Raw genomic sequence first — 13,119 nt, forward strand, 5'->3', positions numbered from 1 at the left:
ACAGAATAAAAAATAAAAAAAAGCACTGATTCTGTGTCTGAATGGCAGTGTGAGCGGGACCCTTGAAAGAGAACAACCCCAAACCAGTTCTGATGTTTGAGAGATTTGGTCAACAACCCAAGTTTAGAGAATGAGAGTAAAAGCGTGACTTAAAAAACCCTACTTCGTTCTAATTTCAAGTTCTTCACAATCACAGAAAAGAGTGCTCCAGAGTACCTGAAGGACTGCTGAATGACTAGTGTTGGTGTCTGCCTGACAGCTAGTCTACCAGAGGAATTGGGACATCGCCTTAAATCTGCACTTTCTGCTGGAGGAGCGGAGGGCGTGACTAGTAGCCTGCCTGCCTGATGGGAAAGGGGGAGTCTGCCTGGATCGCTCGTTCAACAAAAGTTCAGGTAACTCATGATCTGAGGAACACCCAGAGAAATTGGACTACACGAGAGAGCAAAGCCAGAAATGCCCCATGACGCAGAGGGTCTGCCGTTCCTTCAAAGTCCAAGAGCGTTTAGTACTTTCCTTAAACTGGACAGACCCTTTTCAGACAAAACATAATACACTTACAAAGTAAAACAATAGCTAAACCTTTTCTTTTATTCTTTAAATAAAATGGGATTCGCATTTTGGCACAGCAAAAAAAGAAACAAATGCAAATGAAAAGGAGGGGTGGTGCCCAGTTAATTTTCAGCGAAGACACAGGAGCCACTAGTAAAATGTAACACGCCTGGATGGGTATGTAAATAAGATCATTCCCTTACCATCCACCCCACCCGCACCCACCAACAAACACAGACGGTCACTTGCCACAATGCCGGGTGCTCCTAAATAAAAGCAAAGATAAATAAATGTTCACATTTTCTCTGCTTCCGATTGCATTCAGTTTTTACTCTCGGAGCTGCTAGCATAGCAAAAATCAGGAAACATCATGTGGGAGAGCAGCAGTCAATAGTCAAGACATTTAAAATATATATATATATATATTTTCATAGGTTGTGAGGCAGTCCAAGGCATGCACAGTGAAGAGTCACACATTAGTAGCTGTCCATACACATCACTGACCAATAAGAAACATAATGGAAATGGCAGCAGGACATTCCAGGACCACTGGTGTACGGCAGCAGATCTCTCTTCAACTGGGTCATGTTCCCCTTAGAGTCCATTGAGGGGAGACTGACTGCATCAATGACCAAACACAGGAAACAACACAGGCAGGCCATGCAAATGAAACAGTGAAAGTGAGACTGAGGGACAGTGGAGAGAAAAGGGGTTCATTCAGAAATAAAGTATTGTTGTATGGAATATGGGAGCCAAGAAACAAGTCATTGAAGAACAGAAGGTGAGAAAGGGGATCTAAAGACTGAAGGAGAAGGGGTGGTATAGAAAGAGATGTAGACAATTAAAGAGAAATACAGGCCAAGAGCCAAACACGCAATAGCATGTAAGAGCAAAAACTAACCAATAGGGGATCTAGCTTATGCAGTGGGATACTCACAGCCACACCCTTCTTCTCTTGGACCCCAATGGTATTTACATCAATTTTGTTTCAGGTACTTGCCTTCGCTGGCAAGTCCTCTCGCTTGGGAAAAGTTGTGGAAATGCTGCGCCCATTAAGATGAGAGATTTGTTACAGATCACTCATGCTACCTCTTTTGCTGGATGGCTTGCACTGGTGTAATCTACGTGGTGAACAAGCACATTGAAGCTTGTTTACCCTAAAAATATAACAAATTAATTCCTGTGAAGCCACTAGACTCCCCCATAAGATTGACCTATGTTTACTTGACAAACTAGGAAATCCAAGACAGGCTTGCAAGACCGTCCTTTAAATGTTGAATGTGTTCAGGATGCACAGACTGGCACCTCTGCTCTCCTGAGAGCATTAGTCTTCACAGATCCGGGTGGACCATAAGTGCATTCCAATTTCCCAACCTTCAAAACGAGGATCGCTGACACAGGTAAGAGGATTTGTGAATCAGTGGACGATACTAGAAGGGTCAACTAACTATAGCAGTGACTCTTGGGGTTGGATCCGAAAGATCGAGACTTCATGGCCAGGCTGCAAAGATTTCTCGACATCACAACAGCCTAACACTATCATGTACAGAGATGAATAAGGCCACAGGCACATGACATGCAGACCCTCTAGCAGACGAGGCTCAGGAAAGTACTGGCAACTTGGTAAGATATGCGGTATAAATAGTATAAGACTCCAAGAAAGGGCTTCTCCTTTCGCAAATCAAGCTTAACTGTGCATTTTTTAATCTGCATCGCTTAAGCACTACGCCAGTGTTTATTGTAAGAGCTCCTTCCCGGCAGGACGAGCAAGCAGTGTCAAAGAAGGTAACATCCAACCGAGCTTTAGGGCCGAATCATTGAATCTTGCATGGTGCAGCAGGCAGTGCAAACACAAAAATCTCATAGGGTACATATTAATTCGGGAAATTAAATTAATCAATGTGCTCTTCTTACGTGAATAGCTTGCTAAGCTTTCTTTGAAGGTTCCCTTAAATGCATGCCGTGCCAAGGCGGCAAGCAGCACAGGAGTTTATGAAAATGTGAAATTGCGCAGGAATTAAGTACGTTCAAGGTTTCCTGAAACCTTACTCCATACAGTGTGGTAGTTTCTACCTTGGAAATAACTACAAATTCATCATCCAAATTTTCCTCTCTTCAACTGATGGTGGATTAAATGATATACAGTGGTACAGAGAGGCTGCCAGTTTCCCAACGCAGTTGGCTCCCTTACTGCTCCTGCACGGATCAGCGCAATCTTCTGCACAGTGGTCACAACATGCAAAGCATCTTTCCCTTCCCCACCCTCCAGACAGATCACATATATAGATAAAAAAAATGTAGATGCCAGCGTCTAATGCAAGTGTCTGAGGCTCACAATGTCAAATTTAATTCAATCCATTCTGGGGTCTTCAACGCCTTCTGAAACCCCAAATGTTCAGCCTTTTCCGAACGCGAGGCACAGAGATCTGGATTTCAAATGATGAATCGTTTGCTTGGAATTGGGGTGAGTGCCATTCCCCACCGTCTCTCTCTCATCCTCATTTTAAGGGTGTAGGAATGGGCCAGTCGATCACAGTGGTTCAAAGAGATTTTTCACAATCATGTAACAGATCTGTTCAGGAACAGTCGCTGCATCCTCTTAACACTTATTTAGCCAAGAGTGAAAAATATCTCCAACTTCTGATGTGCTAGTGAATAATTCCAGACATTAAAGTGCCACGTTTCAGTTTCCTTTCAAACGAAAAACCACGAGATTGGAACCTTACGATTACTGGTTATGCGATTAATATTCAACGTCGCCCATTTCTTTCTTATTGGGGGCGGAATGCGCTCTGTGCAGCTCCTGTGGCAGCATTGGCGGCAGCAGTGCGGACTGCTGGGTTGGAGAAGACCCCGGCTGCAAACTCCTCCTGCGCCTTCTGGAAACTTGCATCGGTCCGGCGGTACATTGAGTGGATCTAGGACAAGGAAATAAGGAAAGGTTTTCAATAAGGCCAGAATCTACTGTGTTAGCCAAGCGTTTTCATAGGCAGGACTCAACAAATAGGACACTGTAAAAAAATACCAGAAAATGGTCATGAGGCTGTCAGAAGAGCAGCGTTTTGTAGATATAAAAGCTTTCTGCAGTCAGAAGTCGTTTATGGGCCAGTGTATGAGATGTCCCCACTGGCGCTCCAGCCCCGCACCCCTTATTTACCTAAAACAAGCAAAGGGATTTACCCATCAGTCTTGAGACCGGCATGAGGCTGACACCAAGCAAGCCTGAATGTCCTTCTGTGGACATAAGCTGGTAGGGAGCATCTGGATGTGTGCCAGTTAGTACGGCTCTGCATGTCGAGCTGATCTGCATCTAGGTGGGCCAAGGAGCATGCATTTAAGGGGTTCATCTTTGATGTATGTTTGTAAGATGCATAGGTATTTTAGTAGCATGAAATTATTAAGAGGCAGTGGAAAGCAGACTAGGATCCAAGATTGTTTAGAAAAGGAAGAGAAGGAGCTACAGAGGTCCTAGAAGGGAAATACAGTGTTTAAAGTGTTGCGATGTAGGGAGACTTGGAAAAGGGGTCTTCAGCTCTTTCCTGAATTGGAAGAGAGTTCGGGGCAGTTCTGAAGTTATACGGTTTTCCAGGTCCTGTGGGCTGAGATGGAAAAGGCCGGTTTCCTTTTATTTATTTCTTACATTTATTTGCCTCCTGTCTGACAATTCCGTGGTTGTGGGGTTGACAAGATCATTACCCCCATTAATGGGATCCTAATCAATGAGTCAATTGGTCCTGAAGAAGAAGTGTGCATGGTGGCAGCGAGGGGAGGGGGTGGGGGGGTTGGTGCCATTAAGTGGTGTTCCATCAAGGTGACGAGGACCTGGCCGAATTCCTTCAGGCCCTTGAGGAGGTGGACTGCTCTTTGAAAGATGCCTTTAAGGGAACCAAGTGAGGTATCCCGCAGGCAGTCAAGCTATTACTGCCTTCTAGAGGTTAGACTACTAGGGCTTTGATGTCTGAAGTCACTCGAAGGAGGTACGGTTTCACTTTCTTTAAAGATTGAGCGGTGCCACCATGCATTGGCGTGGATGAGTCCTCAAGAGCGGGGCTGAGAGAGTATCAGTGATAGTTGTGGGTTAAAGTCATCCTGCTAAATGCTGAATTGGTGACCTGCTGACTCACATTAGGCTTTTGATGAGGTTGAAGAGGGTTTCTTCAGTTTTCGGTATAACAGAGGTGTCTAGAAGGTTGAAGGGTCCGAGGTGGTTGGTGTATGTGTGTTGGATGCATGAGGTGGTGAGGAGTACAGAGATTTCTTCCACGAAGTACGTTTTTTACTCAGGGTGCGGAAATACAAAATCAGGTCAGTGGATGGCTCTGAACGCTATGCACAATGATTTCAAGGCAGTCTTGGAATATAATGGGGAGCCAGACTAACATGTTTATCACAATGGTTGGAACTTTGGGTGGCAATGTAGCTGCGTCGATTTGAACTGCAGTCTGCACACTAGGTGGCTGGTATGCATAGGTTAAGTCGAATTGCATAATCGAGGCAGTACAGAAGAGTGACCATTATGGCTAGGACGTTTTCGGGGTAGGTTGGAAACAAAACTGGCTGAAAGACAGGTCTTAGCTGTGCTCACTGTAAAGCCTTGCTGGGCTAAGGACAGCATAAAGTGCAAGCCATCAGAAAGGCGCCCTGTTATGGGGGACCAATCTCCTACTGAATGTACCAAGCGAAGATCCAGGACCAGAATGTCCAGGGTTAAGCTTTGATTTCAGGAACACAAGAATAGCATCTGTTGCACCAACCTGACTCCTAAGGATATAACACATTTTGCTGATAAACAGGAAGCGGACACTTGAGGTATGCTGTCATTGAAAACTTTGGCCAAAGAGTGATGCCAACACGACCAATCGTATACTATCATCCGCGTGAAGAACATTGGATTGTCACCACCAAAACACATGAGGTAGGATTAAATGATTCTGTAGACGGGATTCAACTGACCAACCAATGATTAACCTCCTTTCTGACTACACCTTTCGATGCATTCTATCATATTAGGTCATGAGTAGGAATACACCTTCTGTGAGCTCAGGATAGAACTGTAAGAAAAAGTTCTCTCACTTTAAGACCAAGTCATTTAGGGATAACATTTTCTGTACACATGCTAGTCAACTCCCGATTGGTGTACTTACATGATGCCAAAGTCTGGTAGGGCACGTTCCCAAAGCACACGGCCAACAATCTATAACATGGGCTTCCTTCCTGTACACTTTTACAATAGTGAGATTCAAATATTTGGCTGCTTAGGAAGGTCACATAGTCCACATGAACTAGAACACACCACTAATTGTGACTATTTACACATGTTCACGTTACCTCTACTTCGTACATAATATGACTGGTATATTTTAAAGATGTGTCATTTACTTTGACGGGTTTCCAAACCACAAGTCCCACAGCCTGTAGCATTTTTTTGTTCACTGTACTTTTACATCAGCTGACAGTCACATGTTCTACCAGTTAGCCCATACTGCCTGCGGTCTCAACATACGCTACAGTACTTTTCTCCACAAACTTATTTTCCCATGCGTACAACGTACAACAAAAAAAAATCAGTTTGAAAAAAAGGATGTGAACATCAGAAGACTGTACTTTGGGTCACAGTTTAAACCAAGCCACCTGAGGCAAACACTGCCTGCCAGGTCTGCAATGCATTGTAAGCTCCAAAGGATGTGTTCAAAGTTCTTCAGATTTTATTTTGTATTTTTATTTTAAATGGAGCTAGCTCCCACAATTCTAAGCCATAAGGCAAGACGAGATGAGTCTTTGATTGAGCTTAGGTAAGCTGAGAACTTTGCGCACTGTCACCTAACAGTATTCCATTATAAACACTATTTGTGAATAGATTAGAGTCAGGATTTGCACTAGGCTCGGTTGACTGATTTGCAAAACCACATGACTTCATATGTTGCCGATATGACTTACAATTTTTGTTGCAAAATAGAATGTTAAATTAAATTATATAAACAAACATATGGAATTGAGTTTTTGTGTCTATATTTATAAGAGAAAATTTGAAACATACAAAACAGTGGTGACATTTGCTCTGATTGTATGTGGTGCATATATGAAAGCAATGATTTTCTTTAAGTAACTTGTTCATCTCTTGGGATGACAAAGGTGACATTGTGGAATTACCACTATTTTTCTTACAAGCTCAATCACTTGATTGCTAACTTTTTTTTTTTTTAAAGGTCACTCTCAACATATCATAGATTAGCTACCGCAAATGTGACCTGATTACAGGTGCTCTGTTTCCTAACCATTTTCTCCAGTGATTGTTCACACATTTTGTGAGTTTTATGGATTTCAGAGTATATGGGCACACACTTCTGCACAGTCGGTGCTTGGACTAACAATGTAAGGGAAAACGTTAGATATACAGGGGAATTTTATTAATCTGTTTTTTTATCCAAATTCTGCACTAGAAGATAAACTATTTTTTAAAAACATTCTGGACCATCAGTTTCTCATTCAGACTTTGGTTAAAGATTTTCTAATAATAAAAAAGTGGTAAATGTGTATCACTATATAATTTGATTGAGTTACTTTAGTCTTCCATCTTGAGTGGAATCTTCCACTAGATAGATGAAGCTGTGTTGGATAAAGTTGGTCCAACACTTTTGAGATGAGTTCACTACTACTGAGGTTATCATTATTCTGGGAGCATATGTCACTCCTCTCGATAAACTCTCACCCAAGCATCTCACCCCCTTATGTTTGATGAGAAATTACTGCATTGGTTACAGAGGCAAATACAGAAAAGAAAAAAGTGAAAAATAATGAGCACACTACAAGTCAGCAAGACAATACAAACCATAAGGAGAATATATATATATGTCAACTTAAATTTGCATACAAGGTTGTTCTTTTGTAATGCTGACCTGCCACCTCTAAGGCAATGCCATCGACCGATGCTCATGCAGTTGGGTTTGTGGGCCAGCTGTGTTCCGAGAGCGCAGGATTACACAGACCTATGTTCTCTTAGTATATCCGCTCTAGCTTTTGCCTCTCTGGAAGACAATCATACCATTTAGGAACCCTTTCTCAATTTTTAAGCCTTCCCCATGGCCGAGCCAAGTGTACCTCATGTGGGGCCCGCAGCACTGGCTTTGCCCCAATTTTCTTTTCAAATCTGTTTTCTAAAAGTTTTTAATCTTACATCGCAGTGTATAAGCATTAATCAAAGTTCAACATAAAATGCAGTTGGCTTCATAAGTTCACACATGTTCAGTACTGGTATCATCACTTTGCTTCATATTTCCCTAACGTTATGTGGTCAATTATGCCTCAATGCCAACCGTTCACTGTGATAATAGCTTCGCCCCAATTTTAAACAGGCTAACAGTCGAACCCCTCCTTGTGAAGCTTTCGATAATCAGCAGAAAGCGTGAGTCGTCATGTATGGAAAAGTACTCACCCGCTTCAGCATGATGATTCCCAGGACCGCAGTGGCAGTAAAGGACATGGCCACAAGGAGCATTATGACTGCAACCCCTGTGTTGGTTTTGAAGACACTGAGGGTCGCTATCCAGCCACTGCAACAGAAGAAAAGCACATTCAGAAAGAGGGTTTTCAAGGGGCTTTTCCCACCATGATGTCAGATTGAAATGCTCAAAGTGCTTTAACGGGGGTGGAAAGGGTGTGGGGGGCAACATTACGCGGAAGTTGTGCTGGTGGCGCCTAAACCAGTAAGCAGAGCCAGTTTTTTAAAATTATTAAAGTATTATCACTTAAAACAATTAGCAGATCAAGTGCTTACAAGGTACGTCATTTTGCATTACATCACCAATATTTCCAATCCAGTTCTCTATTGTCCCTTCCTCCTCGTTCCAATATGTTTTGATAAATTCCATTGTATGTATGGCAACTGTTAGGTAGTTGAGGTACTGCAAGGTTTACGGCCTACTTCAGCAATGGGCGATACCAGGCAGTTTGGCAAAAACTGGCAGAAGTTCCTTCACCAACCATGCACACTCCAGCCTCATTTAGAGGTAGGTCCGAGGGTGAGGCATCAAAGGCGCTCGTCCAACAATCATGTCTGCTGACTTTTCTCTCCTACTTATGTTATCCATGTACCATGGCGGTCCGAGACAGGAAAAGTGCAAACATATTTCCCATGCAATGCTACATGTATCTTCAACACATCAGGGACACTTTTTTTTGTTTTATTTGCTTTTGCTTGGGGCAGCTCTTGGAAGAACAAGGAAAGGGCTGGCAGGTTCAACTTGTTGCAGTGGACAAGGCCCCCTTTTTTTAACCAAAGCGGATTTCGCAACCTTTTTTGGAGAAAAAAACTTCTGCAGACAGTAGGAAACACGAGTGTTGGTTGGCTAGTTGTAGGTTACAGTACTGCTTCTAGGAAGTCTGCATCCTAGAGTAAATGTTGCCAGTTCTCCATACCTGGGGTACTTGCCTTTGCATGATTATACTTTGGTTTGGCAGGTTTTTAATCAGTGTCCTCACAGAGAAACAGTGTATGCACACACAAGATGGGGATTTCCTTGCAGGTTCTGTTTGTTTATGTGGATAAGACAATGTTAGGATCCTTTGTTCCTGACACTGCAGCTGCATTGTGAGTTGGTGGATGTCCAATCTTTCCCTGCACAGCCGGTTCCCATCCTCCTGTTCTACAGAACCCTCCTCCCTGAAATGCTGTGTTGTGAAGCTATCAACTAGCACTTTGGATGATTTGTAAAATAAATATTGTCCCCCTTGGTAGAAGGTTTTCGCACTTCATCTGTACACGTATATGTTGATTAAAGACCTGGTCTTGCAGGTGGCTGTATTCCCGAAGTGAATGGGCCTTGCGAGTAAATTTGCGTCTGTGACCTGCCCAGGGGAAGGTGGATATTGAAGTCACCAGTATGATCCTGCTGATTGAAGCACTGCATGCAATGCGCTCCTAAGGGACAATTTGTCAAGAAACCTAGACCTCTTTGCACTCCAGCTGATCAGAAGCATTGAGAGGACAAGGAACTGCAGAAATGTTTCTACAAAGACATCTGGCTATATCCATACCAAAAGTGACAAAGATCTTTGGTGTTCAACCAATGTCTCCAGTGTGGTGAGCACTCTTGTCTGCTGCTGGTTGCAATGGTTCCACAAAAATTTCAAACTTCTCTAGCCCTTGCGGTCCTGGAGGCAAACCAGATTTAAACCACAGGGGTATCCAAACCCTAAATCTCCGTTGGAAATAGTTGAACATGTGTGTTCATTAAGTGCCCCTCAAGTTTGGTAGCAATCTGAACCTCTGTAGATTACGGCATAGGTGTGGAATTGTAAGAGCACACAGAAATAACAGGAGAGTGTCCACTGCTCCCAGAGAGGAGGCATTCTGTGTCCGGATTAATTGTTCAATATCACAATGCTACCTTTTTGGAGGAAAATCTCAAGTCTAAGTGGCAGCTTTAGAATTGTTCTCCTGTTTGTGAACAGCTTGAAGAAACATGCTTAGAGTTCAGTACTCAAATCTACTGTCTGCTCCAGGTAGACAAGTCTGTAACGGCTACTTTGCCTCTAAAATTGCTATTTTTAACAACACCTATAACACGTAAAGACATATGTAACAGCCAATCTTTAAGATTTGATAATAGAAGGAAAAAGAATAGAACTGGGGTGAGCACAGCTGACCATACCATAAGGCTGGGTGTGCTGAGAACCTCTTGGCCAGAGCCCTACAGAAAAATGGTAAAGTGATTGCATCTTTTCGGATAGCTTTTTCCCATCTGCCCTGTGGTTGCAGGCGATCCTAACCAGTCAGAAAGGAAAGACAAAGAATGTAACAGAGTGTTCATGGGCATTTGTAATTAAAGACCTGTCATAAATGGGGCAGCACCAGCATTAACATGCTCCAAAAGTACATTTTTAACATTTCCTAGGAAACTAGAAAAATGGAATAGACAGTTGTGATCAAGTCACTGCAGGAGAGGGGGATTAATATATTTAACCCCCACTTTAGGGAAAAATAAACATTAATTGAAATTATAAGCTATCTCAAAGTGATGATTGGATTAAGGAACTCTAGATGTATGCATATAAGTAATATCTACCTAAATTTATGATTGTCACAACAAAAATACAAAAAAATTCCAAATCTACTGGTTCAAAGTTAAGATGTCCAAGTTGTTTTAAATATCAAACATAGGCTGGGCCAGTAACAAGGAAGATGGTACCATAGGCCATAACCCTACTACAGAAGTGAACATTTCTTTTCCTCAATTCAAATTGTTTCATCTGGCAATATTGACTAGTAAGGTAACTACATTTTATGCTGCAGAAGACAAATACTAAACTTATGTTCTAGAAACCATGTTGCTGATTTGTGTCTATTGAAAAGATGCTTTATGAGAGCGGTTTACCTTAAAAAAAAAATGTTTTAAAAATCTGCCAATTGCCCTGTAAAGAACTTTGTGTGCAAACTAATAGGGACACTTTATTTGTGGTTTACTGACCATGTTTCAATATATTGGTATATTTGGTTAGAGTGTTGCATCTCAATAGTGTACTAATTATTTTAATAATTCTGAAATTATAATGTTTGAGGTATTTTTGTGCAAACTGATTTTGGTTCCTTTGGGATAAAACAAAAAAAACCAAATGTGCCTAGCATTTCACTAAAATGAGAACGCCGTACTACAAATCATCAGTTTCGGTAAATATCAAGCTCCAGTCCAATATGGAAGGATCAGCACCAAGAAACATGGCAAACAACCAAGGCTCTTAAAGTAAAAAAGCAATGTTGTCAAGGCGAAATGTATGTTACCCAAAGTCTTCATTCTTTTGACTCTGCTTAATCTAGGACATACCTGAAGCCCCATCCTGGGATGCCAATTGCCTGCAAGACATATACAATGTCCTGCACGAAGAAGATGAAGAAGAAAACGAAGAAATTAAACGAACTGTCACTCCTAGGTAGAAAAAAAAAAAAAATAGAATATGTAGAATTTAATACTTTCAATGAACAATAAAGCACGCATATATTTAGCAGAGCAAAACGATGAGAATATCCCCATGCTTTACCACCTAACTTCTACATTGCATAGCATACCACTCGGCCACAGACATACTTAAAGGCACTGTTCTATGCATTTTTAAATCAGACTTTGAGATTAATCTCGGATCCCACATTTATTTAACATTTAAAGTAGAGACCACATGCATCCCTTTTATGTTTTTCCTTCTTTTATTACCCTATATCCTTTTCATTATCCAGTTTCCTTACCAATTTCTTCCTCTATAAAAAGATGCTCATAATTCCATTCCCTATCACTATCCTTTAAGTACATTTTTCTCATAAGTGACACCATTCTGTTAGTATTACCCTTACCATTATCTCTTTTTTCTTACCTGCACCTTATTTAAATAGTTTCCTGATTTCTTTAACCACCCAAAGAGCTTTTTACATATAGTGTAACTCAAGAGAGAAAACAACATGTCACACATAGAACACAGTCTCACATGGTGAAAGACCTGTACACAATCTTGCTACATTACTCAGGTTTTAACAAACCTATTAACCAGTTATCCTTAGGTATACTGATAGATACCCAATACCGTTATAAAACAAAAAGTAGAATGGATGGAAATACTTCACTGTACACATGAAATACTGCAGCGCCACTCTTCCCATAAGCAAAGAAACAGTGGGGGTATGTATTATTGCAAGCTAGTCCAACCACCCGGTAGGCAGATGGCTCTTTATATAGTGGACCAAAACGAAATACATGGTGTAAAGAGTACAGACAAACCTAATTGGTTTACAGAAGCAAAAATGAGCACACTAAATGCTTCCTTTTGTGGTAGTGTGGGCGAACAGTTTAGGCTTATTAGAGGGTAGTGCTAAGTATTTGTTGTACTCCGAGGCAATAAGTGAGACACACTGAAAAATAAATCCAGGACCAATTTAGAAAAATAAGCTGCATTTTTATACACATTTTGATACAAGAACTTAGCTATCATATAAATACTTTTTTTTATAAATCTTTTTATTAATTTTAAAAAGGTAATAACAATAAGAACGTATCAGATGCAATGCAATTATATACATACAAGCATCATATCGTGGAAAAGTCAGGATAGGAGTGACATAAGACACAGTATACCTGGACTCAACACTCCTAAACAATCAGGATTATGAAATGAACAGGGTTCACTCTATCGAAGGGTGCTGGCCCTCGGTCCCGCTGGTCACAAAATCACTTTATACTTAGATCATGAACAGGATACATTGCAGCCCTTGTATGTAGAAGATACACCAGATCAAACAATAACGCTCGCATTAGCACCATAATACTGAAAAAGGGGGTCAGGATGATTAAAAATATAAGAAAATAAAAATAAAATAAACAAAAAAAACGCAAAGCGCGAAACACCCCACCCTGCACCCCTGCATGCAGCTAACGCCAAATCCCAACTAGCAGTGTGCCTGTCGCCCCATCTAAACTATAACCCATAAAAGGAATGGAGGAGGGCCTTCGTACAGGCTCCTGGCCTCTCCCCTCCCGCTAACTCTAAGCCTCCCCAAGTAAGGATATTCAACGGTTCCACAATCAA

At 41.5% G+C, this 13,119-nt stretch overlaps 1 protein-coding gene across 2 annotated transcripts in view; it reads right to left on the minus strand.

Annotated features, from left to right (window-relative positions):
• Positions 1-568: 568 nt before the first annotated feature.
• SCAMP3 (secretory carrier membrane protein 3) overlaps positions 569-13,119 on the minus strand; it is an 84,133-nt gene continuing 71,582 nt past the window's right edge. For both annotated transcript variants that reach the window (XM_086947394.1, XM_086947395.1), the window contains exons 7-9: positions 11,373-11,474; positions 7,985-8,102; positions 569-3,470 (exon numbers count right to left, since the gene is read on the minus strand). In XM_086947394.1, coding sequence (XP_086803520.1) covers positions 3,324-3,470; positions 7,985-8,102; positions 11,373-11,474 — 367 coding nt within the window. In that variant the 3' untranslated portion in view covers positions 569-3,323. The remainder of the gene's footprint in view (positions 3,471-7,984; positions 8,103-11,372; positions 11,475-13,119) is intronic.

This window comes from Lissotriton vulgaris, chromosome 12, assembly GCF_964263255.1.
Source record: "Lissotriton vulgaris chromosome 12, aLisVul1.2, whole genome shotgun sequence".
Taxonomy (NCBI): domain Eukaryota; kingdom Metazoa; phylum Chordata; class Amphibia; order Caudata; family Salamandridae; genus Lissotriton; species Lissotriton vulgaris.